The sequence below is a fragment of the Bicyclus anynana genome, chromosome 10 (assembly GCF_947172395.1).
Source record: "Bicyclus anynana chromosome 10, ilBicAnyn1.1, whole genome shotgun sequence".
Taxonomy (NCBI): domain Eukaryota; kingdom Metazoa; phylum Arthropoda; class Insecta; order Lepidoptera; family Nymphalidae; genus Bicyclus; species Bicyclus anynana.
In genome coordinates this window covers 16761755-16789378 of record NC_069092.1, presented here as the reverse complement: position 1 = coordinate 16789378, position 27624 = coordinate 16761755, and the positions used below count along the sequence as shown (strand labels likewise).

Sequence of the window (27624 nt, the reverse complement as noted above, 5' to 3'; positions counted from 1 at the left end):
AAGTAAGTAGGTAGTCAATTATACGAACACGCCTCATCGCGAAAGTCCAAAAACCAGTTATCGGCGAATTTTTAAAGTTTATATTTAAAAACAAGTAATAAATATAGCGTGAAAGTTAGTCAAAATACAATTTTACAAACATAAAATTTAACTTACGTGATCCACGTAAACTTGTTCGTACAGCGTTACGTAAGTCGGATTTATTCACGAATCAACATACCGATACAATTTCCGACTTATCACCGAGAGCCTGTAGTGGCCAGATCTACCTACATCATAGATCCTCAATTATCTATACTAATATTATAAAGAGGAAAGATTTGTTTGTTTGCATTGAATAGTCTCTAAAACTACTAAACCGATTTTAAAAATTCGATTTTAAAAAAACGATATTTTACCCAAGATATCAGGAAGATTCATTCCTGCAGTCATCAGACCCTTAACTTTATGGCAACCCCTCAATAAAGACCCTTAATGTTCTCTTAAAAAGTCTTTAACGGTGTTATTTGATGGCTGGCGATTGGTGACATGATTTCAAACATATTATATCGAGGAAAATACAGAAAACTACGCTTTATACTTGAACAGTTGAGGGTCAGGACCTTCAAAGCCTGCTCTCAATTCCACAACATCCAAACACCATAACTACCTACTTACTTACCTATAGTATGACCATACGCTGACAAACTTACAGCCTTCCTAAATGAGGTATGTCTGACTATCGCAGGCTCTCGGTTTATTATCACAGTGTAGTGGACTTGTTTAAAAAGTTTCAAGTAAATCAACTACATAACAATTGTTTTTAGTGTCAGTGGCCCGCTGACTGTATTCGCGGCGAAACGTCGGTGCGGTTAGGCTGTGTGGCATTAGAAGTTTTTTAAATTTTTTTATAGACTTTTATTCGTACTTAGATACTGTGTTAGTCAGTGTTTATTTTTTTTTCAAACGTGATATTTCGTTCGTTTCAACAATGTGGCGAGTGATCGTAAGTGACATTGTTTTTAAATTTTTTTTTTAAAAGCATGCTTTTCCGGGCATTTTCATGAATTTTTCAAGTATTTAATTATTTGAAATTGTTATGGCTTGATTTCAGCTTCTTTTATTTTGTCTATACTAATATTATAAAGAGGAAAACTTTGTTTGTATGTTTGTTTGTTTGATTGTAATGAATAGGCTCAAAAACTACTGGATCTTTTTTCTGAAAGGATTTTAAAAATTCTTTCACCATTCGAAAGCTACATTATCCACAAGTGACATAGGCTAAATTTAATTTTAGAAAAAAATAGGGTTCCGTAAGATATTTAAGTTTTTCGGATACAAGGTGTAAAAATTCAACCAGAAAAGTAGGCTAGGGTAGGCTAGGGTTAGGGTAGGGGTAGGGGTAGTTGAAAGTTTACATCGAGTTTCACGCGGACGAAGTCGCGGGCGTCGGCTAGTTAACAATATAAGCATTAAGCATGTTTGATTTTCAAAAGTTTGTAGTGTTGTAGCGGGTAGTCTCTCGATCTACTGAACCGATTTTGAAAATTATTTTACCACTAGAAAGCCACATTAGTTGTGAGTGTCATGCGCCATATTTTCTCACTTTAACGGGAACTACCGGTAAATAACAACAACTAGATTGGAAAAATTAGTCTATTAGATAGGTAAGTAAAAAATATTTTTTTAAACGTTTTATTTTGTAATGAAATATTATTATTATTTATATATTTATTAATAAATAAGGTGAGTAGGTATTACACCTAAATATATTTTGAATATTAACCTTGATCTGTTTGCATTAGAAACATGATAACAATAATTGTTTTTAAACAAACAATAATAATTTAAAGCACCGTTAATGGGCCACTAATACATGTAATCTATAATTTTCCAACAAAAACGCATTTTAGCAAATAATTGCAATAATTAAATATTATAATAAACAACGGAATCCAGTTATTAGTTGTTGTTATTTAATTAACATAATATGTCAATTATACAATCGTTATTGGAGAAGGACAATCAAAATTTGTTTGTTGTAGATATCATTTTGTTTTACTAGAAAATAGGTAGATGACGGTCGTCCAGCCCATCTGGTGTTGTTACTAAACCACCATGTTAACAGCAATGCTTCACAAATCACGCTAAGAGCACATCCTTTCATTGGTTATCCTACTTAGCACGTTATAGCTATTAAGATTCATTGTGTTTTTTTTTTTTATTCTTTACAAGTTAGCCCTTGACTACAATCTCACCTGATGGCATAGCTGAGCATTAACTCGTTAATCCGTTAATCGTTAATTAACGAAGTTAACATTTTGATTAACGGATTAACTTTTAAGTTAACTTTTTAAAATGTTAACGGACACGTTAACTTCCGTTAATATGCAGAAGTTCGTTAATCGTTAATCCAATGCCTACTATTTACCGCGCAACGCGAAATGCAGGTTCAGACAAGTAAGAAATGATGACTGTTTTTTTTTCACAGAAATCAACAAATTACTATATTTATGTTAAATATAGATAAAATCAACTAAAAACAAATTATGGCACTTTTCCCCAGTGCTCATCCTTATTTTTTCAATGGTGATCTCACACATTGATATAAAAATGTAATATTACAGTCATATTAACGGATTAACGATTAACGTTAACTTGCGTTAATTCTTCCGGAATGTAACGCTTTAACGTTTAACGAAGCTAACTTTTTTTGTAGCGGATTATCGATTAACGAAGTTAACTATTGGATTAACGGTGCCCAGCTATGCCTGATGGTAAGTGATGATGCAGTCTAAGATGGAAGCGGGCTAACTTGGTAGGAGGAGGATGAAAATCCACACCCCTTTCGGTTTATTCGCTTGGCGGTACGTCTTTGCCGGTAGGATGGTAACTAGCCACGGCCGAAGCCTCCCACCAGCCAGAGCTGGACAAATTAAGAAAATCTCAATCTGCCCAGCCGGGGATCGAACCCAGGACCTCCGTTTTGTAAATCCACCGCGCATACCACTGCGCCACGGAGGCCGTCATGTGTTTAATGTTACCGGCAACTGGAACACAGCATTGCTTCTTGGGGCATTATTAAGCGTACTGGTAGTACATCACCGAACGTTCTCTATTATGTAAGGGCATGCTTAAAAAATAAAAAAAAACCTGCTTACTACTACAGTTGTTTAATTTTGGTATGTAAATTACACAGAAATGCGTAATATTATTTCCTTAAAAATCAAAAAACGCGTAGGTAATTAGTACTTACCTTATGCAATGAAAAATAAAGAAAACAGGTAGTTAAGAACAACAAAATCATCGCGGAAGCACTTTAGATATTATATTAAGTAATTACCTACATAATTTAAGAAACATTTCATTTATAATTTTAATACATTTATTAATCGTTAGAAGTAATAGGTGGAGCAGAGCTTTTGATAAACCTCGCTAGGGGAAGTGTCACCGCCTTGCTTATTTCTCCCAACTTGCAGCATTGCTGTGTAATTACAAGGGCATGCCTTCGCCTCAGGTTGAAGGACACAGGATGGGACTTTGTGGGGAGTGTCCTTTGCATTGCCTTGCGATGTTTTACCCCGTATATCGCAAAAGGAAATTTCCATTTCATGCAACTGATACACTCAGGTCAAAACATTCTTCCCGAACGGAACTCTAAGCCGTCCGAGTTTCAAGGGAACCCCTTAGAGAGTCGTTCCGCCCATCTACTGCTTCTGCCTTCGGGCCCCATCAGGCGATGGTTCAGCGCTCGTCCGAACAACCCGGTGACGCCGCTGAGATCCCATTACTCCCTAATGGGATCTCAGCGGCGTCACCGGGTTGTTACACTTGTAAATAATATAATAAAAATATTTGTACAATTTGGACGTACTCTATCGTGGTTAATGCTTATACACGCCACTGTATGTATGTAGCACATTACGTATGTGTGTCTAATAAGTACAAGTTACATATAAACAATGGAATCGTTGAAAAATTCTCCGTAGTTGGCCGGTAATATTTAATTTGCTTAATATTCTACTACGAACCATCATCATCATCTTTGTCAGCCTATTTTGACGGTCCACTACGGGGCCACATCTCCCTCCTTATACGAAAGGGTGGTTGCAGCTTAGACCCACCTCGCTACACCAATGCGGGTTGGCGCGAAAATTTTGAACTCTATAACCATTACTTACTTGGGATAAATGTTTCCCAAGTAAGTAATGGTTTATATGAGCATTTATAGAAGAGTAAAATTGTTTACAATTTTTTATTTTCTATAAATTTTAACAATATCAATGGTAGCCGGTAAGTACTCGTATACAAATACATAGGCAAAATATCGACTGCCAGTGAAAAAGAAAGTTATGAATAATCTAGTAAAGTTCACCGCAACTGGTTTTTATTCAGTTTTACATAATTATTACGTCGGTAACGAGTTTGATTCTGCAACGTATTATGATAAAATTACTTTCTTTACAAATTAATCATTGACCAGAGCCAAGCAAATAGCCCACCTGGTGGTTAGTGGAAAACCATGGCTTATAAACAGAGTAACACTTCGCAGGAAGAAATCATATATCCAACAAAGTCTCGCCCAGTGTCCATGTGAATGTGTCTGAATTGCATTAGCATTAGTCCAACATAATGAAAAACGGCGGTGTTGCTTGGCAGTAGCTACTTATAAGCAATCATGGTGGTAGAACTCCCTCGGATGAGTTTATTCACAAAAACTCTACTGCAAATGAAAATGGAATTAAAGTTTACACCGATTTTCTTGCGGACAAAGCTATGTGGGTCCGCTAGTTTTGATAAGCATCGATAGACGTCCCAACATTAACATCAACTGACTTAAATAATTTCAGTGCTAACTAGTCTGTGGAAGATTTAAAAAGCGTGGGAGACGACCCCAACACATTCCATTCATTTTTCATACTCCACATGTGGTAATGAAGGATTTTTGCCATGAGATGGTACACTTTTAGAGGAACAATCTAACAGTTAATCGGTAGTTTCTATAGAGAGACCAGGCGCAGAACAAAGCTTCATATCTTCGCAAGGCAAAAAGTATAAATAAAGTTTCCCAACATTTCCCAACTTCAGAGCTGCTATAGACATTTTCTAGAAAATAAATATGCTTATTTCAAGTAAGCTTAGTTTACAAGCACTTTTAAAACGACAGGTTTTTTTTTATTACTTACAAGTTAGCCCTTGACTACAATCTCACCTGATGGTAAGTAATGATGCAGTCTAAGATGGAAGCGGGCTAACTTGTTAGGAGGAGGATGAAAATCCACACCCCTTTTCGGTTTCTACACGCCATCGTACCGGAACGCTAAATCGCTTGGCGGTACGTCTTTGTCGGTAGGGTGGTAACTAGCCACGGCCGAAGCTTCCCACCAGCCAATAAAATGTTTGTCTGTTTATAGCAACTAATCTCTGCCGCCGATCGGAAGGCAGGTGAAATGGTTGAATACAATGAGTAGTAACATCTCACTGGCACCAAGTAACCGGTACAGTGGGTAATTAACGTGATACATGATCCGAAAACACAGTAAGTAGTACCACTAAGTAGGCGAGCGGCCGGCGCTTGCTTGCGCAACCAACTCGCACCAGTATCATCAGCAACGGGTTTTTTTAAACTGAACCCGACTATGTTTGGATATTTAAACAATAATTTGATGTATGTATGCCATTTTTTATAATAAAAATGTTACATTTAATGGCTTTTTATAGCTATTATAAGCCTTTTTGTGGCAACATGTAAAATACCAAGCGCTGCGACCTGAAACATAATCGTATATGTTACGCCTTGAACAATAATGCATAGAGTATAATTGGCAACAGAAATATTAACTGTGATAGTAGTACTTCCTGTGTGAAATTTCGTACAAACAACCATACTACTCTTAAATTAGATTTATCAATCATTATATTCAATGCTATAAAGTAGATACAGGTCAACTAATTGCATTTTCATATTAGCTACTCTAATATTGCAAAGAGGAAAGATTTGTATTTTTGTATGTAACGAATAAACTCAAAAACTACCCGACAGATTCGAAAAATTGTTTCACCAAGAGTATTTTCATAGAAATAGAAACTACGCGGGTGGAACCCCAAGGTTCTGCTAGTTGATTAATTTATAATCTTTTTGATCTATAAGATCTGTTTCTCAATGTTGGTATCGAGCGGTTCCATCGCAGGTGATATAAGTCCCAGAGCATCAATACATGCTAATAAGCGTAATCCTATTTAAATACACTTTCTAACCGCATGACACAACGGTATTAGCTTATGAAACGTGCAGGATCATAATATTAATATTCACACAACCATAATAATATTAATTATACTTACTGTACCGTTACTGGTTAAGAGTGGACATATATCTACCAGTTCAGGAAGATAATTCTCTTACTGTCATTAAACATACCTCATCTGAGACTTCAAAGATCTACATTAAAGCCTCGAAATTATTAATTTTGTGTATTTTAGTCGTTTTATTGAATAAGTTAAATCCTCATTGGAAAGTAAGACTGAAGATGTTTTATCACTCTTGGCTAAATGTACACTTATTTGTCTTTGAATTGTCGAAAATATCTGTATTTTAGTGCCTGTGATGATGTGTGAAAATTACTTTATAATACGTCTATATTACTAGCCGACGATCGCTCAGCTACAACCTCGTAATTCCTGTTTCCGTGGTATACTCGCTGATAACTAATGTTGCTTTTCATTGGTAAATAATTTTTAAAATCAGGATATTGGTTTAACCGTGAAAGCAAAATAAACAAACAAATTTATACATTTATAAGTAAAATATTGCTCTATTTAAACAACTGGTTTTGTTTCAGGTATTAACGCTATCTCTACTTGCGAACGCAAACTCTTACACCTCGAGGCAACATCGGCCATACTCAGCAGCATCTGAATCGCAGATACGGTTTGCGATTGAGAACAAATACGACGACACCGGCCCAGGAGCCAAAGGGCAAGAATACGCTTACAAGACGTACAACACATTGGAAAACGCCCTAGTATCGTACCTGGACGACCCGGACACCAAACTGCCCGACCACGAGAGAGAAAAGGCGTTAAACATTCTCCAACTTCAAAATCAGGACGTCTATAGCAACCTTAAGCTGCGCCCATTCCCAAATACCGTAGAGGGATATAAAGCGTACACAAAACAGTCTATACCGCCCGTGGTCAAACTGAATATTCCTAATAAGCAGAGTTTCCAACCTCCGACTGCCAATTACGGACTCTTGAATACGAAAGGTTTGTTTATTTTCATTTACATACTAGGTATTACATATATGAGTACAAATTGAAGAACCTGCAACAGTTTTTCCCTTAGATACGTAATGTTTTTTCCCAACATGGTTTCTCCCAACAGGTAATGGTTTTTAATATTAAGTTCTTTCAGCCTGAAATAATTATACTTATCAGCACTTTATTTCAGGGGTTATTCAAGGTGCTGATAATTATTCAAATCCCTCGAAGGTCGATAACACATTAATGATACCTGCATCTGGTTCTACCTCATAATATTTTCATTTTACAAAACATAAAACACATTTTATAACATTTCGTAACAATTTGAAAATTACACAATATACGAAAGTTGTTCACACTGACCAAATTGTGTACATCTAATAATAATACGAGTATATCACATTTTACTATTTGGCTATTTGTCCTCTCTAACTGTATATGCTTAATATAAGTAAAAACTGATGAATAAAAATAACATTATTTTTTTTTTTATTCTTTACAAGTTAACCCTTGACTACAATCTCATCTGATAGTAAGTGGGATATGGGTGAGTAAAATACCGGTAGGGTTGTAACTAGCCGCGGCCGAAGCCTCCCACCAGCCAGACCTGGACCAATTAAGAAAATCTCAATCTGCCCAGCCGGGGATCGAATCGAACCCAGGGCCTCCGTTTTGTAAATCCACCGCACATACCACTGCGCCACGGAGGCCGTCAAAAGTATAACTATATACCATGCTAGTATCTGGTCCATTTGCCGACGTGATGATGTTATGTGATGACAAATAAATATTGAAATTGCATCGATACTCATATTAAAAACTATTAGACGTTTGCAACTTGCATTATTTACTATCTATGCCGCGGGTGCAATTCCGCTATTCTACACTCGTCAATGTACTTTAGGCCTATAACACGTGTTATTCGAATTTGAACTTTATTACCAAAATTAAAATGTCACTAACTACGAAGTTGCCATGGAAACCAACGATGTCACAACTCTGTAACTTTACAGAATGCAGGGGCTGTTTAGTTCTGTAGGATAAGAAGTAGATATATCATACTTATAGCAGATTTTTGCATGGAAGACTACACACACAAACACAATCTTTCACCCATAAAATATTGATATGATATATCCTGTCTCCAAGCCTTGTACGTATGTTTTCTGTGTCCAAGCCAAGCCTTGTCTGAAATGATAGTTTCATTGCTAAAACGTTCTATGTTCTGTGGTTTTAGAGATAAGGCTGCGGTTGCACGCTACCATGTCATGTTGAATCTATACTAATATTAAAAAGCTGAAGAGTTTGTTTGATTGATTGAACGCGCTAATCTACGGAACTACTGGTCCGATTTGAAAAATTCTTTCAGTGTTAGATAGCCCATTTATCGAGAAAGGCTATAGGCTATATATTATCCCCGTATTCTTACGGAAACGGGAACCACGCGGGTGAAACCGCGCGGCGTCAGCTAGTATTAGGTACATTCAACAATTATTCCTCTTTTTCCTTAGGCGCACAACTGAATGACATACCACAACTGTTCGAGAAAGACGGCGTGCGCGACACGGGCTACAGCTTCCAGAAGATTCAGTCGACGAAGGGCGCGCCGGTCAGCGTCGCCAACTTCCACAGAGGCTTCGGCAGCAGCGGGGAGACCGTCGACGATGACCAGTTCGACCCCAACCCGCAATACAGCTACTCCTATGGGGTTCATGTGAGTATCTACAGATATACATATATCTAAGAATATAATATGCTCCCGACCATTTCTCTTTTTTTTCGCCCACGGCGGCCAATCTTATGGTAAGATTACGCAGGAGATATTATAGTGCACAAGAGTGTGCGCAAGTACAGGTGCACTCTATTTTCCCTCACTCTCATAGTTCGATGGGACGGCAGACCAACACGACCAGTGAAAGATCAGTCCAGGACCGACCGGCTCTACGTGCTTTTGGAGGCACGGGACTATTTAAGAATATAGTGAAGGACAAGTCGACTAAAGTTTTGATTTTATGTTAAAGCTTGGTTTACAGTAGTAGGTACCTACCAATTATTTTTTTCATTAAAGGAGTTCGTTTGGGGATGTTGCTAAAGTAGGGCTATTTAAAGTAAAGACAGAAATCCAGTGAAATCGTCCGGCAAATTGGAAAAAAAGCTCGAGTCTCCTCTCAGAATGAGAGAAGTTTTTTTATTGTAGGAGTAAATCCTCATGAATGTCATCCAGGTAGCCTAGATGACGAAGCCCGAATGAGAGGGGAAAAAAGAAGAATGAGAGGGGTTAGGCCAATAGTCCATCACTATCAATAGTCAATGCGAATTGGCAGACTTAATTAAGAAAATTCTCTGGTATGCAATTTTCCTCACGATGTTTTTCCTTGAGACTCGTGATATCTCATTTCTTAAAATGCAAACAACTGACAAGTTGGAGGTGCATGCCCCAGACCGGATTCGAACCCACACCCTCCGGAATCGGAGGCATAGGTCATATCCACTGGGCTATCACGGCTTTATGCCAAGGTTTACCATGTTTATTTCTGCCGTTATCAGAACTGCTGTGTTCCGGTTTAAAGGGCGTGGCTACCGTCTTAATAGTTGCGCCGGTTTGAATTATCAAACCCAGCAACTACAGGCACATGACCTTCAGATTCCTTCAGGTTGAGCACACCGCGTACACTTAGTATTAGGGCGTGTTTCTAGCATGATGTTTTACTTACCTTTACCGTGTGAGCAACAAACGTATTAGGTATAGCATAAACTTTGTGTTATCCGAAAAATTTTGTATGTCGATATTTGTTCGAAAAAAGAATTATCATCAAATGCCACAAGCGCTCTTTAAACGGAAGTTTGGCGGTCAGACGGAGAAAACTTTTCCGATCACTTGAAATATTTTTCAGCTGGCTGTAATTACTCTTAGTCCACACCTAAAAATCGTTCACCCATTAACAAACTATTGTAGCATTGAAAAGGGGTAAGACACTGCCTCCTGTAACACAGTAATAACTAGTACATGAGGCAGGGCTTCTTCAAACTAATTGTGATAGTTATGTAGTTTAGATAAATAAAGATATAGTGTTATTTACGTCGCTGTCGTCCTGGTACCATTTTTTCGACTCTCTTGCCTTCTAGGATGAACCTAGGAAACTCGTAGAGGGGTTCTCTTTACATGTCCAAAAAATGCAACCTTCCGCCTCATTACAGTTGACATCAGCTCGATGTCAGCAAAAAAAAATAGTCGATGCTTTATATGCCGTTTTATTTCGATGCTGTCATTAGTTGCGCCGGTTATGATTATTATCGAACCCAGTGAATGTGAAACGTCCTTATATAGTATTGTTGCATTTGAGTATTTCGCTGAGTTATTATAATAATATGTTTAGACCAATATCGTGATATTAAATGTAATATCACCACATTGTTGCAGCCATGACTTTTACGAAGTAGGTTTATCCTTACTTTGTCGGTAAATGTCAGGACTCAAAATTATATTCGCTAATCTTTCACTTGAGATGTTCAGTGTTGATGTATGAATGCCATGTTAAGCTGATTGCACATTACCTCACAAAACTCACATATACACTGCACACAACGCACTAAGGTACGTGTTATAATAAACTACACAACGAAGAACTAATACGCACCATGTAATTTCAGTGTGGTTAATTCACTCTCCCAGCACCAGAAGGGGTTAAAATCATAAATGCATTGTAGCGTTCAGTTTACGGAATATCGAAAACTGTTTGACATGTACAAACATGAAATTTTGTCAGGGGGGTAGTTTATTGTTAGTAGACGAAAAGGCGAAAAGTTGTGTGACAGGGCCGAATTAAAGAGGTTTAACGGCGGGCGCAAAGCTTACTTTCTGTATGATACTCTTATATATTTTACTGTTCTAAGAAGATCTATGCGTGTTGTAGATTGTATTTATTTTCCTTACATTGAAAACTAACAATGTATCCACATACCTGTGTACAGGTAGATACGTCGCGACTGATACTATCAACAAACAGGTAATTGTAGAAAGTGTGCGTTTAACGGGGAAGTCAGTAATTAGTCAAGATTATAATAAACGCAACTCTATCAAGTAGATGCATAGATAAACCAACTATACGTAGATAGATATTTAAGCGAAAGTAAATGTAAGATTATTATCATTATACCTACTACAAGCTAAAATATAAGTTTTGAAGATCCACCGGGCACCGACACTTATGAATTTAGCAAGAATAACGATTTTCATGGCTGAATTATTTTCGTTCTTGGATCGGATATTTACAAAGTTAGACGATTCTTCCACGATTTCGGAAGTCAGATTCTAATTAAAAAGCACGGCAAGTAATTCAACTTTTGCACTTTTAAAATAATTATTATCATTGATAACATTATCATTTACAAATGTCTTCGGTAATATTATCAATTACTTGTTATGTAAATATGAAAGCCGATGCAAATACCTCCAATAATTCAATGTAAATTAAAACATTTATATATAGATATCTAAAATCATACTAGACTGCTACAATTAAATCCCTTCATTTTGGCTTTGCCTTAGATAGTAGCCAATAGTCATATCAACTATCAATCAGACAGTTTTTTGTGAAAAAAAATTCGACCTCGTCATTTAATAGCATACGTCACGCAGTAAAAGGTTCCGGGTTGAAACCCTATACCCTAGCAACAATATAGTGAGCCTATTTTTTTATTACAGACTTTTTACTGCCGATTTTAATTTACAATTATAATTATGTGCGCGACACGATAATAAGGCCGTTTTGACATTTGCGCTCATGCAGTTTTGTGACAATTCATTGTATAGTAGTAAAATTATGATTTGTGGAATCAATTATTTGAATTTTCTAGAAGGTGATCTCGTCTCTAATAAGCAAATTGCTGAAAATCAACGCTACATGTTCAGGTAGCATTATGCTAAGCTGCGACCATAATCTGAGTTATGCCACACATCGCAGGGTGTATTGGAGATATTGTAATGTGATATAGGCATAATTGAAATAAACGCATTTCTCCTTACTTTTCTATATAACAGAATTTACGAACTTATTTATTTTAAGTACTTGTAGCAAACTTTGTTTTGTATTTTAGGGCCACTAGTTCATGTACATGGTTTTCCAATTAAGACTATGTAAAACTTACTAGTTTTAATAACTATTAATAATTAATATATGTATATACTGCCAAACGGTCTTCTTATCATGTTGCAAATATAATGTGCCTACCTATTTTCAATGCATTACAAAAAATGAAGGCTTCGCCAAATTATATTACACAGTCGATACGGTATTTATCTTTTATTACCCACTTTATTATTATTTGGAATTTTAATAACCACTAAATGTTTTCAATTATATACTTATACGGAAATAATGGTTTCGAGAATTATATTAATTATCAAATTAGATACATTACTTGAAACATTTTAATTTTCTTTTATTGAAGTATTTATAAATACCTATAGATGCATACATGCTATTTTTTAATTTAGATTTTCGATTTTGGCTGAAATAGCAATAACGACTTCATTTAGTTAGTATAGAAAAGCGTTTGTGCCTCGTCCATTGATGGTAACGAACTTCATTGATATATTCTGTAAGTGTCTGTGTACACGAAAGAGGCTGATAAATTGTTAGTTGTTGATTTTTGGAAAAGGGCAACTGCGAAGTTTCTTGCGGGTCTTCTCTCTGTTTTCCTAACCGGTACTAGAGTCATCGTCATCAACCAACCACCCACCCACATTCGGTTCACTGTTGAGCACAAGTTTCCTCTCTGAATGGGAGGGGTAAGGCTAATAGTCCACCACGCTGGCCTAATGCGGATTGGCAGATTTCACAGTGTGAAGTTCACACACGTTAAGAATTAAGAAAATTCACAGGTATGCAGACACCTGAGAATTTTCTTAATTCTTAACGTGTGTGCAATTTCAGCAGGCCAGCGTGGTAGACTAAGTCTAAACCCTCCCATTCTGAGAGGGAACCTGCGTTTCCTCACGATGTTTTTCCTTTATCTTTATCACTTAACCCACAATAAGCGGCAATGCCAGAAGCCTAAGAAAGTAGGAACTACTGCCAGGCATATTTCAACCGCCAAGAAGTATTACTGTGTTCCAGTCTAAAGGGCCGATGTTATAACAGGCATATGAGTCTTTATACCTAAGACTCAGATTGATGGCTCTTTCTCTCTCAGCAGTTGTTCCTTCAATGCTGAAAATCATTGCCTTGGTATGAAACTAACCTAACGGATCCATGTTTTCTACCGGCCTCTATCCGGCCATCTTCGTGCGTGCGTACATCTAGCGTGTAGAAAAGTGTCTTCTTATTCTCTGTTAGCTGGTCAGCCCCTCGTGTTTTTTAAAGTATACCTACTAAAACAGGGCGTCACGTCGTAGGACATGTTCTATGCATGCTCTGTGAAGTGTGCGTTAATTTGTATAAAATGATTTTTCAAAATCATTATCAAACCAAACTTGACTAACTACATAACATAGAAAATATACGTACCCAAAATCGTCTTTGATTCAAAATATTACTTTGGATATAGGTAAAGCAATGCAACCAGTGGCGTGCGCAACGAATTTAAGAAAGTAGGCATTATAAGAACAAATTGTACAAAACGGAAAATTACTTTTCCAATACAGTTTCATAATAAGTCCCCAGGATAGGCAGCATATTTAGCATTTATGACGTTTACGCCAGTGTCGACGACATCAAGCGAGTCGCAGGGATTCGCTGGATGCAGGCGGCTCAGTATCGTGATGTTTGGAGGTCCTATGTCCTGTAGTGGTTCTATCGGCTGATATGATGATGATGAGGACAGTGTTAATTTAGAACTGATTCGTTTCACTTGTAAATAAGTAGACATCAATGTAGTGATCACGTCCGCGTCTCCGCTCTCACCTTGAACTGCTCGCGCTACTCATTCACGGCGCGAGGCAAGGCCGGAATACTCTTATAAGGTGAAAGTTGTGTCGGTAATAGGGTTGTCACATCTCGCATATTCACTGCTTATACGAGATACCTGTACTCATTATTTATAAGCTTACTAGCGGACGCCCGCGACTTGGATTGCGTGGAAATCAGTTTAGGAACCATGGATTTTTCCGGGATGAAAAGTAGTCTATGTGTTAATCCAGAGTAAAATCTATGCCCATTCAACATTTCAGCCAAAACGCTTCAGTAGTAGCAGCGTTAAAGAGTAACAAACATCCAAACAAACAGACTTCCATACAAACTTTCGCGTTTATAATGTTAAGATAAATGTTCGTATCTGCTGTCTCTTCGCACAGATCAAATTAAACGTGCTAGAACCATGATTTGCGTTTACCATAGAAATACATAAAATCGTGCGGAAGCCTCATAATTATGTCCAATAGAATGGTATAAAATTATTCACATTTAGTTATTAAGATACCTTTTTTTTGTCCCATGAAATATCGTGCAATCAGTCAAAAAGACTATGAGCAGATGAGTTTTGGGTTTGATGTTGGTAAGACATACGTATCCCCCACTAGAGACATTCATATTGTTGTTAAGACTGGAGTATTACGCATCCAAGATTCTCTTTCTTTTTAGACGATCTTTTCTTTTATTAAGATACCTAGACCCAAAATTATACAGACATCTATATTACAATTGTTTGCTTTGCACAAAAATATTTGTATGTAGTATTACCGTATTTATTATTAAAGAAGTTTTAGTGGCAACCCTAAGTAGATACTCGTGAAAGTAAATATGAGCTGTTCTGCATTTAGCAAACAATAAATTGTTGTAAACAGTAGTTGTAGTAAACAGTTGTTTAGCTAAAACAAATCATTCATTGCGTTAGTTATTACGCCACCTTAATTATTATTTTCAGCCAGTGGATATCATCTACGACTTCGTCTGCCCTTAGACTTCCTTTAATCCGGCCCTGTCACAAAATCCGTAGCCGACGTCTACTAGCTATATAGAGCTTCAATAGCTCAACAGTAAGAGCGGTCGGACTCATCACCGAGGGGTGGTGGTTCAATCCCCGCTCCGTTGGACTATTGTCGTACCCACTCCTAATACAGTCACTCTAGACTAGTTGGAGTATTGGTCATATTTAAAATATGTGGCAAATATTCTTTTTTTAAAGCGATAAACTCCCTCCCTGCCAAATTACATCTTTTTACATCAAGCATCTTTAAGCAAAAGTGGATTATTTAGCCCTTTATAACCCATTCCCCGCCGCTATCTGCCGCTGGACCCCGCGAAAACTGTTGAGCTGTAATTAATATTTTAATGTAGTGAGTGTGAAGTGTATAAGTTAGACATAGAGACCTGTTTAACACCTAAGTACCAAAGTAAGTAGCAATACTAAAGGACTCTTGAAGTTCCACACTCCACAACCACCACAGCTCAAACTCCATAATCGGCTACCGGACTTACCTATGGTAGGAACATGGATTTCAGCGTTCTTATAATGAAGTGTGGCTGTTGCAGGCATCCATTCTTTATAGTTAATAAATTACGCTATCTATTTTTAAAAACCGCATGAAAATCCGTTAAGTAGTCATTAAGTTTATTCCGAAAAACCCCCGAATGACATGAAATTATTATTTACGCTGTCGATCAAGTCATCAATATTCTCTTTCAGTGCGCTTTCTTTTGAGACAAGAACACTCGTCCGTAAGTCACTTTTAATACGAAAAAAAAAACTAAATTTAAATCGCTTCATCCGTTTGGGAGCTATAGTGCTACAGACTGACTGACAGACAGACACATCAAACTTATGTATCCACTATTTTTGCGTCGGGGGTTAAAAAGGGACGAAAGCTTTCCTTGTTAGTCGCGGGCATCCGTTTAAACAAAACTTTTTTTACAAGTAACTTTACGGACAGGACGTAGAATCACAACAAGTCTGCCCAGATATTGCAAAAGTGCCTGTGAATGATCTAGTTGTAATGAACGAGTTTGATCTCATCTATCAAGATGACTCGTTACCGAATCACGAACTCAGCGAATGATGTCAGTCATGTTACAAAATTGTGCAAAAAAAACTAGATCAATGTCGGATAATTACTTCACCATATTTCGTTTTGGAAGTAATTCAAAACAATAGGGTCATAATTGACAAGGACGCCCTTGCGTGATGTTTTATAGATGCAAATTACATTGCGCGCTGAATTATATATCAGTAGGTATCATATTCACATAATATACGAGTACCTTCCATTACGACACATACCAAAAAGAGCAGCGTAAATACGAGTACCTACATAATTTCTTGCTAAAAATAAAACTAACTGTTTGTAAATCTATATTAATACTAGCGGACGTCCGTGACTTTGTCCGGGTTAAACTCGATGAAAACTTTCAACTGCCCTACCCTACACCTACCCCTACCCCTACCCTACCCGTACCCCTACCCTACAAACACATAAAATAGTGAAATCGGTCCAGCCGTTCACGCATGATGGCGGAACCAAGTATTATGGGTTCATCTTTATTTTTAAAAGAGGTAAAAGTTTGTTGTGTTGTAGAGGGTAATCTCTGAATCTACTGCCCCGATTTTTGAATTCTTTGACAACTAGAAAGCCACGTTATTGGTTAGTGTTGCAGGCTATATTTTATCCCCGTATTGTCACGAGAACAGAAACTATGCGGGTGAAACCACGGAGCGTCAGCAAGTAAAATATATTTTTAAAAGTAATTTAAAATTAAAAAAAATATTTGAAATACTTTTCGTATAAAGTTGATTGTAGTGATTTATTAACACGAATTGTAGCAAAGTCATCGAGATAATAAAACATATATTTTGTTGAATTCAAAACAACACCGTCATTTACAGTGAAATAAACCAGCAATGAACGACGTATTAGAAAATTTCTCAAATAACGTCGCATATTCACGATCAAGGTAGGAAGAACCACAGGTGTGGCCGCCATACTTTTAGAATTATATTGCCCAACTCACGTACCTCACTTTTAGTTTACGATTAGTTTAACGTTTTTATTAGCCACTAATTAATTATTATTATCTGTGTTAATAGAGCTTTATATAACATTGTTATGTTCTATGAAAGGCCAATAAATACCAGCTATTGAAATATTTAGATCTGAATTTTTAATTTTAGTTTTTAACGTTATAAAGTTCCTAAGTATCTAATGATAAAACGTAAAGTGGATTAGTTAAAATATAATTCCAATATATTTTTGAACTAAGTTTTTTCGACCCAAATAAAAACAAATGGGAGTACATTCACATAGTAATTAATGCCAAGGTAATTCCGCGGATACTACTAACTCTACTTTGCATAATTTATGTAGGTAAATATTTAGTAATTTATGCAGATATTATGTATTCAATGTAGTAGTTCCTTTAGAATAATATGTAGAGTGAAGGTACAAGTAGCGCACCGTTGGTCTAGCTAAGCATGCAGTCCCAGTAATTTCGTATTCACTATAGATTTAATGGTAACTGCGTTCTTATTATGTATCTCAGTGTACCATTGAAATAAAGACTACATCGTTTTTCATCGTATTTTCATTTTTATGATCATTTAACATACTTATTTCAACGAAATGACCTTGACTACACCATTTTACATCCAATGAAAGTGAATTTTTGTTGTAAAGATCATCTAACATGAATATTTTAACGAAATAACATAAATACCAGTTTTTTTGTTAAAATAACGTTACTACTGCTATTACCATTACCATATTAATGTAACTTTACATAAAATGGGGATAATTATGTAATTAGGTTCGTTGTAAAGACACAATTAGATGATTCCAAAAACGAAAATACGATGAAAAACGATGTAGTGACTGTTTATTTGAATGGTACACTGAGATCCATAATAACCCTGCTGATCAAAATTGAGATTAAAGGTAAAAAAAAATCATCGTGTTGGTAGAGCTGACTTAGTGGATATCATAGAGTAGTTGGATATTGTCCAGTTGAGTTTGTGATTGGCATTGGCATACGGGCTTAAATGAATATATAAAAAATTACGATTGTTATTGTTTTGATGTTAATTATATTAGGTGGGTAACGGAATATGTCAAAGTTAGTGAGTTAGTCGGCAGGTTTGAATCCTGAGTCGTAAAAAACGTTTATTTTCTTTACGTTTCGTCAAGCGTTTAGTTAATTAAATTCAGCTTCTGGAAGCAGTATATACAAAAATACTTTAAAAGGGTCGCATCTGTAGTTTTAAGGTAATCGAACTCACAGAAACACACTTAAGGGCCGATTTTATAACGTTGGTTCTGTACTTTAATAAAATAGGCCCGTATGTATGTTTCTGTGAACGCGATTGCCATTTTCGAGATCAGCTAAAAAGGTTGCAAATAGGTACCTATGTCACAAATCATAATCTGAGTAAGTAGGTACATACCATAGCTACAATAATTATTATCAGTAAGCGAGCCATGTTCTGATCAAGTAAGATTTTTCTCCATAATTATAGTCTTACGATATTTTATTAGAAGAAACAAGGCCGAATGCTTCCATGTAGCCGTAAAACAAAATGGTCTCCTGGCATTCGACAAGTAACATACCTTGTAGTAAACGCCACCATAAAATACGTGATATGTTTCACTAAAAGTTAAAAAGAATTTAAATAATTAAAGTTATTAAGTTCATAAGGAATTAATGTTAGAAAAACAACCTTCGCACCCACCGTATGTTAGTAATACTTACGTGTTAGGGTTGTCACACACCTGATTTATGAAATTTTGTTATTTTGAAAGATCCTATAAGAATAAACAGTTATGTTATAATAATTTCAAATCAAATCATTCTTTATTTGCTGTAGTGTGCTTTTACATATTATTTACGTGTTTTATGGAAGTTTTGTTATAAGCATAATACGCGTAATCAACTACCGTTACATTCTACAAATTAAAATTTGAATATATAGGTACATTATGTAAATAAATGTACAAAAATACGTGTTTCGCGCTTTGTCTCTCGTAGTCTGAAAGCTAAGATATATTATCTCGTGAAGACAAATAGATAAAAGTTGACCAGCATAGGTAGATATATTGAAAATATTGCTAATTTAGGTATCCCATCACTACAAAGGTTCGCCCACTAATCATCAGCAATCAAATTATCTTTTTTCTTTCACGGGAATCGATATTTATGTCGTTGACGCATCTTAGATTTACCATACCCTATCTCATCATCATCATCATCATTATAAACCCATATCCAGCTCACTGCTGAGGTGTAGTCTTTCTCAGAATGAAAGGGGTTAGGCCAATAGTCCATCACGCTGGCCCAATGCGGATTCGCAGACTTCACACACGCAGAGAATTAAGAAAATTCTCTGGTATTCAGGTTTCCTCACGATGATGATGATAGCCTTCATTGAAACACGTGATATTTAATTTCTTAAAATGCACGCAACTGAAAAGTTGGAGGTGCATTAGCCTCAGGCCGGATTCGAAGGTCCATTGGGCTATCAACTTATCTATGCCTACTATATCTGTGATCTCATCATAATTACTCTATTTTAACGTCCTACTGCAAAGCCAGGCCTCCCTCCTTGTAGGGTGTATGAAGCTGGCAGGAATAGGGTGAAAACAATAAATTTACGTACATTATGAGCTGTTAATGCCTAGACCGACGACTTAACGCGCTCTCCGAGGCGCGGGGTTATTACACCACCAACTTCTCAACTTCGAGCTGAGAATTTTTACTGAAAATATTTTAGAAGAAACAGGACCGGCAGTTTGTCTAGTGGTGTGCTCTACTACTACTGAATGATGTTTCAACTTATTAACGTATGTGTTCCAGAACAAGCAGACCGGCGACACGAAGGCGGCGCAGGAGACGCGCGCCGGCGGCGTGGTGCGCGGCTTCTACTCCTTCCTCGACGCCGACGGCAAGCAGCGCACCGTGCACTACACCGCCGACGACGCGGCCGGCTTCCGCGCACAGGTGCAGCGCACGGAGCGGGGCAGCGCGTAGACTGCACCCTCAGACCAATTATAGAAGGACCTGTATCGCACTCATAGTCACGAACAAAATAGTCTGTCATTTTCTGAGGAAAACGAACTTAGATTTGGTATATATCTTGTACTAAACTAGAAGTTTTTGCCCGTTTTTTACACCATTCAATTACGCAGAAAGGTATTTTTACGGAGCTCTTTAACCGACGAACACGGATTACGACTATTTAACATCGATACTATAGAGACAGTTTTGTATAATCGTATTAGATCGTTGATCATATACTTTGACAGAAAAGTAACGTCAATCGAGGCAGGTCCTATACAATAATTGGTCTGAAACTGCACCACATATACGAACAAGACAAAAACTTTCACTTAATTGGGTATTTGACTACCCTTCTTTACATTCAACGTAAGATTTTTTTTTAACAGATGCATAAACATAAACGCACAAATAACAAAGATATCTGTGATTTTGTTTCAAGCCCATACAAGTAATACGATTTTTCGTCGGTGCTACGTCACACCAAAGAAGTATTTAGTAAGACTATTTGTAAAGATTCTATCACCAGCATTTCGACTGGTAGAATCCTTACAAATAGTCAACTGACTGAGTGTCAAAAGTGCTTGAAATAAATGAATTTTGAATTGGATTTTTTTGACTATGGAGCGTATTTGTTCGATCCACGGCAACGCCGCAAAGCATTTAATATACAATAAAAAATAGTCAAATACCCAATTGTTTTTAATAGACAGTGTAAATTCTATTTATCCACACATGATTTAGGATCAAACTCGTCTATCGGCAGACACGGACTACGTATCGCCTCGAGGCACTCAGTATTATTTGTATGAAACCGGTAAAGACGTACCGCCAAGCGATTTAGCGTTCCGGTACGATGCCGTGTAGAAACCGAAAGGGGTGTGGATTTTCATCCTCCTCCTAACAAGTTAGCCCGCTTTCATCACCACTTTATCATCACTTACCATCAGGTGAGATTGTAGTCAAGGGCTAACTTTTATAGAATAAAAAAAAAATACTCCATACTTTAAACACGCACATGCACACGTACACGATACGGAACGCGTCGCCTCCGGATAAGCTACGTACGATACGTAGCCGTTTCGTGTCCTTGCCAATAGGTGAGTTTTGAGCTTTAACAATGAACCCTCTAAAAGATTAAATTTCAGATTCTCAATTGTTCATTATATAAAGAAAATTTTCAATATTTTCTACAGAATACCATGAGGAATTGTCAACGATGTCTCCAGTTGCAAAAGCGTTAGCTTCGAGACAACCATTCGCTAGAGACGACGACGCTTTAAAGTTAAAAAAAATCTTTAACTGTGTTCTTTAAAGGTTGTCGCGAAGCCTAAGAGACTGGCGACTTAGAATATAACTTTCAATATTGCCGAGGAAAATATTAAAAAAATACTTAGACGGTTGAGGGTCTGGAGCCTTGAAACTTACCTACTATCTTCCAAAGTCACCGCAGTCTAAACTCCATAATTGGCTATCGTACTTACAGTTCGCGCGGCGAGAGTTTGGCTTTGACCTTCGGATGGAGGGGATTACTGCGCATGGGTACTGTCACGCACACAATACTTTTCCTTTTTTATGTACCAGGTTGGATATTTGAGTGGGTCAAAATTCATGTATAGTGATAATAATGCTAGAAAATAATACGAAGTAGATAAACTTCTTCATTTATTAAAACTATTGATAGTTATTTTACATATTTAAAATGTTTATACAGAGACAGCAATGAAAATTCTAAATAATTGTTTTTAATAAAATTATTTATTCCAAGATTCCAAGAAGTTTGGTTATTTTCCGACTGACTGAGTAAAGAAGCAACTTCCTCAATCTTACTTCGAATTTGCTTCAATGAATCGATACATTCGTCAGCTTCTTTCTTTAAAAAGCAATTCACGTCATATATCATTTTCCGTGCTTGCCTTTTTAAAACAATGTTTTTTTTACGCATTTTTAAATCACTTTTTAATATTTAACAAAAAAACTTAAACAAACAAACTCAACAAATAATAACAATCGACAACAATTAACGAAAATAGCAATTCATTTGTGAACGTGATTGTACAACAGGAGTGCGCGGTACGTCGTTTCGGTGCGAGAGGCAGGTAACGACTGGAGCGCCAATCAGAGCACCGCGCACCCGCCCCGCACCCCGCTAATGCCCGTTGATACCCAATTTCTGATTTCTGCGCAATAACGGTCAAAGCCAAACTCTCGCCGCGCGAACAGTACCTATGATAGGATCATAGGTTGCTAAACTTTCAGCCTACCTAAAATAATATATATCTGGCCATCGCAGACTTTCGCTCTCGATATAAACATATTTCGTACGTATACTACACCAGTTCTTACTAATTTCGACAACTTAGGACATTATTAAGTTATTGCAAAATTAAGTATGACGTACCTATTGCTATATTTATTTAGAGAAGCTACTCTACCTACCTGTACCTTGGCAGCTAGACTGTAGTTAGGTGTTGTGTCTCTATTTATCGACCAGTCTCAATAACGCCGTACAATATGCAGTCAAGTATCCATGTATGAAGTTTACATTGTACAAAATATATACGAATAGCCACCAAAGGTCTAAGTCATCATAACCTAACCACAAGCTCTTAAATCTGACATAGCGATTTTATAATGTTTTGACATTTTGTACCCTGAGAGCTTGTAGTGATTTAACATCATTGATGACAACATCCTGCCATAATTGGCGTGCAAAATATACACACTTATACACTATATGAATATGGTCTACAAATCGACCACAATAATTCACTCCACACTCATACCATTTACTGGAGTACCTAACGTTATTTACGCCGTATAAGATGGATAGATGATGTATTTGTAAAAGGTAGTGGTAAGACCCCTGAGGCCTTTCTAGACTTTCAGAAGCAACGTGCTGAGCCACCTGTTTCCACCAACTTGGTCTACATGGAATACAGTTTAATTCAAATACTAGCTTAGCCGAGCAGTTTTCCCACGTAGACTGCATTCCTGTGAGAATATAAAGACAAAATAAGCCTATATGTTATACCGGACTATGATCTACTTCTGTGCACATCTACGAGTAAATCCGTTCCGCTGATGAGCTCTAAGTAATTGACATCAGCTAGAAGCATCAGCTGACAAAGTTATAGTTTTCTTATGTCAGCCACTGACAATCAAGTAATGCCTGCGGTGATAACACTGCAGGTATGTGAGATTACTTGATCGTCAGTGGCTGACATTTCCTTGCACATAATTCTACAGACTTGAGTTCGTTAAAATAAAGATACCAATTTTGCCTCGAATATAGGTATATTATTATAATATAGGCACGTAAGCATCAAAATTCTAAAATGATTTAAAGTTATTATGGAGTCGTCATTTCAAATAAAGTATTTCTTAAATCCAATTTATTTCAAGGTATTTGCTTGGTTTTCGAAATAGTTTTTTTGAAGTTTGAAAAATTTATGTTTTGGATACTTAATTATTACTTTCTTTTGGATACTTACCCTAAATCCTACCTACCTACACAATAGGTTTTTTACAGGTGCAATAAATAGATTATAGTTTTTTTACCTCCATTTAATATGATTATGGTTTATTTTAATTATATAATATTTATATCCTATATCCATTGTAAATACTAATCTTAATGGAAAATTACTGTGTCTGAGATGAGAGCAATAAAAATAAAAATAATGTTAACTAATTAAAATAATAATTAATTACTTCGTATGCGGAAACTGCCAACTCAGACACTTTTTAGTTTTCTACCTTATTTAATGAAAATATTTTTGTATATATACCTTTTTGTATACTTAATAAATTATAAAAAGAAGTTTTATTGTATTTATTTAATGATCCTAGTTAATTTTGCTGTTGAAAGTTTATTGGTTTTTATTAACTACCGCTGAACTTGACAGCTTTCGGGGGAATGACAAGACGCATAAGGTTTATTCAGAAAAAAATCCACTGTTTCCGAAAGCATTATAACAACTTGGTTTATGGTAACCCAATCGTACAATTGTAGTCACTACAAGTAAATCAACTGATAAAACTAGTTAAAAATTACAAAATAACAAGACATTAGTTATATCTTTTCATACATATGTTACCTACCCTAAAAAAATGCGGCTAAAAATTCTATTAGACACCGTTAGTGTTCTTGCTATTGGTTGCTTGCATTGACCAAGTCAAGTGTAGCTTTTGCAGTTTTCAAATCGGTCTTCAAATCACATAATTTTTTTCCAATTCAATTTACTATCAAATCTTTCCTCTTTATATCTTTACCTATAGACTTATTAATTTTGTAAAAAGGTAAAACTCCTGACAAAATTATTACAGCAATCACACACAATTAAAAAATATCTCATTATGTTTTATAAGAGTATGCAGTCCTACATTATGTTTATTATTAGTAAACAATTGAAACATAACCTATGTAAACGCCAAAAAGTTGGTAAGTTTAGTTCAAACGTCATAGTATGTTGAGAAACTCAAAGTTCTGAAAGAACTCTAGTAATAGAACTTTTTTAACCGACTTCAAAAAAAGGAGGAGGTTTCTCAATTTGACCGTATATATTCTTCCGCAGAGCATTGTTGTGTTCCGGTCTACAGGGTAATCAGAGTGATAAATCTTATAAACCCACATACATACATACGGTCGAAAAACCATTACACACATAATGTGCATCTCGCACTGGCTTAGGTATAACTAATTCCCATAGTTGATGGGCGCGTGGTCACCACTCCTCGATTAGCCTATTAGCAATTTAAGCAATTGCTCAGGGTATCCCGTCTAGGGGGCAACCAGAGACCAACGTAGAAAAAAACGAGCACACGAAAGTTAAAACAAATTTCGCTTTTTATATTTTGACGTAGGTACCTACGGTAGGTATGTTTTAACACTTTTCTATTTAATTCTTTGTAGTTCTTTGTAGGCCCACAGGGGAAGATTTCATAGGGCATCAGTTAATTAAATTCAGGACTGATGACGACACTTTGTAGGACGTGTTTTTTACAACTCCTCGCACGGGTTAGCACCTGATGGAAAGTGGAAACCCATCGCCAATACCTCACAGGACATAAAAGGAACTGTATAATGGCTGTCACCCACCATCCAATAAGTCCATGTGCCTGCAGCGCTAACGGCATGATGTCATGCACACCGCGACCAATACACCCGAGATTTGAGAAAACTGATGATTTTGATGATATGAATGTTTGTTACTCTTTCACTCTTCGCCAGTCGACTACTGTACCGAATATAGCATGGATTAACACATAGGCTATTTTTATTCCGGAAAAATCCATGGTTCTTGAGGGATTTGTGAAAACTAAGCTATCTATGAGCTAAACATTAGATGAAATCGCACTGAAAAGTTTAGGTACTTGTTGTTCAGTAAAGCTGCAAATAAAGTATTAAGATTTGGCGAGCTACCGTGCGTCGGATTAGTTGATAGCCGACAAGCGCTTAGCTGTCACTTGTCACACAACAATGGCCGCCATGTTTTGCCGCCAATGATTGTAAGCTCCTGTTCGTCTCACAATGCGCATGTCAGATGTAGGGCTGCCACTTTTATGTACAAATAATATTTTAATAATCTGCTGTTTTTATCTTTCTGTTAGCATAAAACTCCAAAACTAAAGAACGAATTTTTATGCCGTTGTACTAATACAATGACTGATTCATGAGAAAGGTGAATAATTTTTCAAGGATTCCTGTAAATTGCTAAAACTTCAACTTAAAAAAATTTTGATTTTTTTAAGTTGATTGTACTTTGATTGGATCAACTTAAAGAGAACAGGACAGAGGGCCAGGGTCTATACACGATGGAGGAACATTATATGAATTCATAAAAACATTGAAAGATTTGTTGACGGGGGGATGATCACGACCCTCAGTCTTGACACTCTTGAGGGATTGTCTGGAGAGAGAGAATGTATATTGTATGTATAATTTAAACGAAAATCATAGGAGTTATTACAAAAATTTAAAGCACGCAAAAATAAATTCAAACAACGGTAACGTGTGCCTACAACACATAGACGAAAATGTTTCAAGAAAGCGATCCATGTGGCTGAAATCGTGGGGCACAACCCATTGGTAATAGTATTGAAAAAATAATAAACGAAACATGACAAAATAAAAAACGAGACGTGGCAACCCTAGCCAGAGATCTTTATCCGGATAAACAAGTTAAACTCAACCGTCTGACAATGACACCGGACCTTGACAGAAGTGTTTAGCGTTTTCGAATTATCCTACTTAAAAGTTGTTTTGTTTTTGTATTTAATACATTTCATATTATGAGTCATGGTTATGTACTACTTAAAATTATGGTGACTGATTAGATAATAATAAACATACGTACTATTTGGTAAATACAGCTGTGTTTTACGTAGATATGCTCGTGTCATTTACTTACCATAAATATAGAGATGATAAAAAAATCTAGTGTTATTTATGGTTCTACTATAAAGCGCACTCTACACTCGCGGCGTGAACGCGGCGTGAAATCCACACAAAATAACACCACATCCGCAAAATTTCAGTTTGATTCAACGACAATGGATTACGATATATGTACCAATTGACGAATTCACTACAGTTTCTGACGATAATTAAATAAGCCGCGAAGCCACAGATGCCCCTACACTCGCAGTTCACGGCTTTCGCATCGCGAGTGTAGAACGCGCACATCACATTGCGTTTCGCGACGTAATTCGCAAAGGACCAGTGATTTTGCGGTTCTTTTGTTTTGATTTCTTGGGGAAATAATCTTGACAGCAGTTACCGATTGTTTTATGAATCCACGTACGCGTATAAGCAGTTCAGTTGTTCTGAGTTCTGTTTTCTCAATTTTGCGTTCTGCGCAATGTTTGTAACTTTATACCACCTAACAGATAGCAGTCACATACTGTCTGCACGCTTCTATGAAGTGACACCCCTTACCGCTCTATCATAGCATTGTCAGGCATCGCAGGGTATCGCTACATTTATATTTCTGAATGCGTAATAAAGTGTAGAGTTAAAATAAAGTGGTTTAGCTCCTAATTCCTTTGTGCACTGCCAAGTATGTGGAATTAATGCCCTTCCAGTTTTCGCCTGCAATTTGAATTAGATTAGATTAGGCATCTTTTAGGCATGCACGTTTAATTATAGGATGCATCATCGCTTAGCGTGATAATATCAGGCGTAAAAACAATGAAGCGTTACATTTAAAAAAATACATACAGCCGAACGTAGAACCTCCTCCTTTTTGGAAGTCGGTTAATGATTAAATAAAGAACCATCACTCGATTTGCAAATAAGTGATATGAAATTATTTCATACATCTAGGATTTCTTTGTCTGTGCGAGCTCTTAATATTTTATTTGATGTTCTCTCACAAACAGTTTTCGTTGCAATGCTTTG

The 27624-nt window shown here is 36.6% G+C and overlaps 1 protein-coding gene across 1 annotated transcript; it reads left to right on the top strand.

Annotated features, from left to right (window-relative positions):
- Positions 1-804: 804 nt before the first annotated feature.
- Positions 805-24042, top strand: LOC112046967 (uncharacterized). The gene is made up of 4 exons (XM_024083843.2): positions 805-985; positions 6822-7248; positions 8757-8959; positions 20022-24042. Exons 1-4 carry the CDS (start codon positions 971-973, stop codon positions 20193-20195), a joined length of 819 nt encoding a protein of 272 aa, XP_023939611.1. The 5' UTR covers positions 805-970; the 3' UTR covers positions 20196-24042.
- Positions 24043-27624: the final 3582 nt, after the last annotated feature.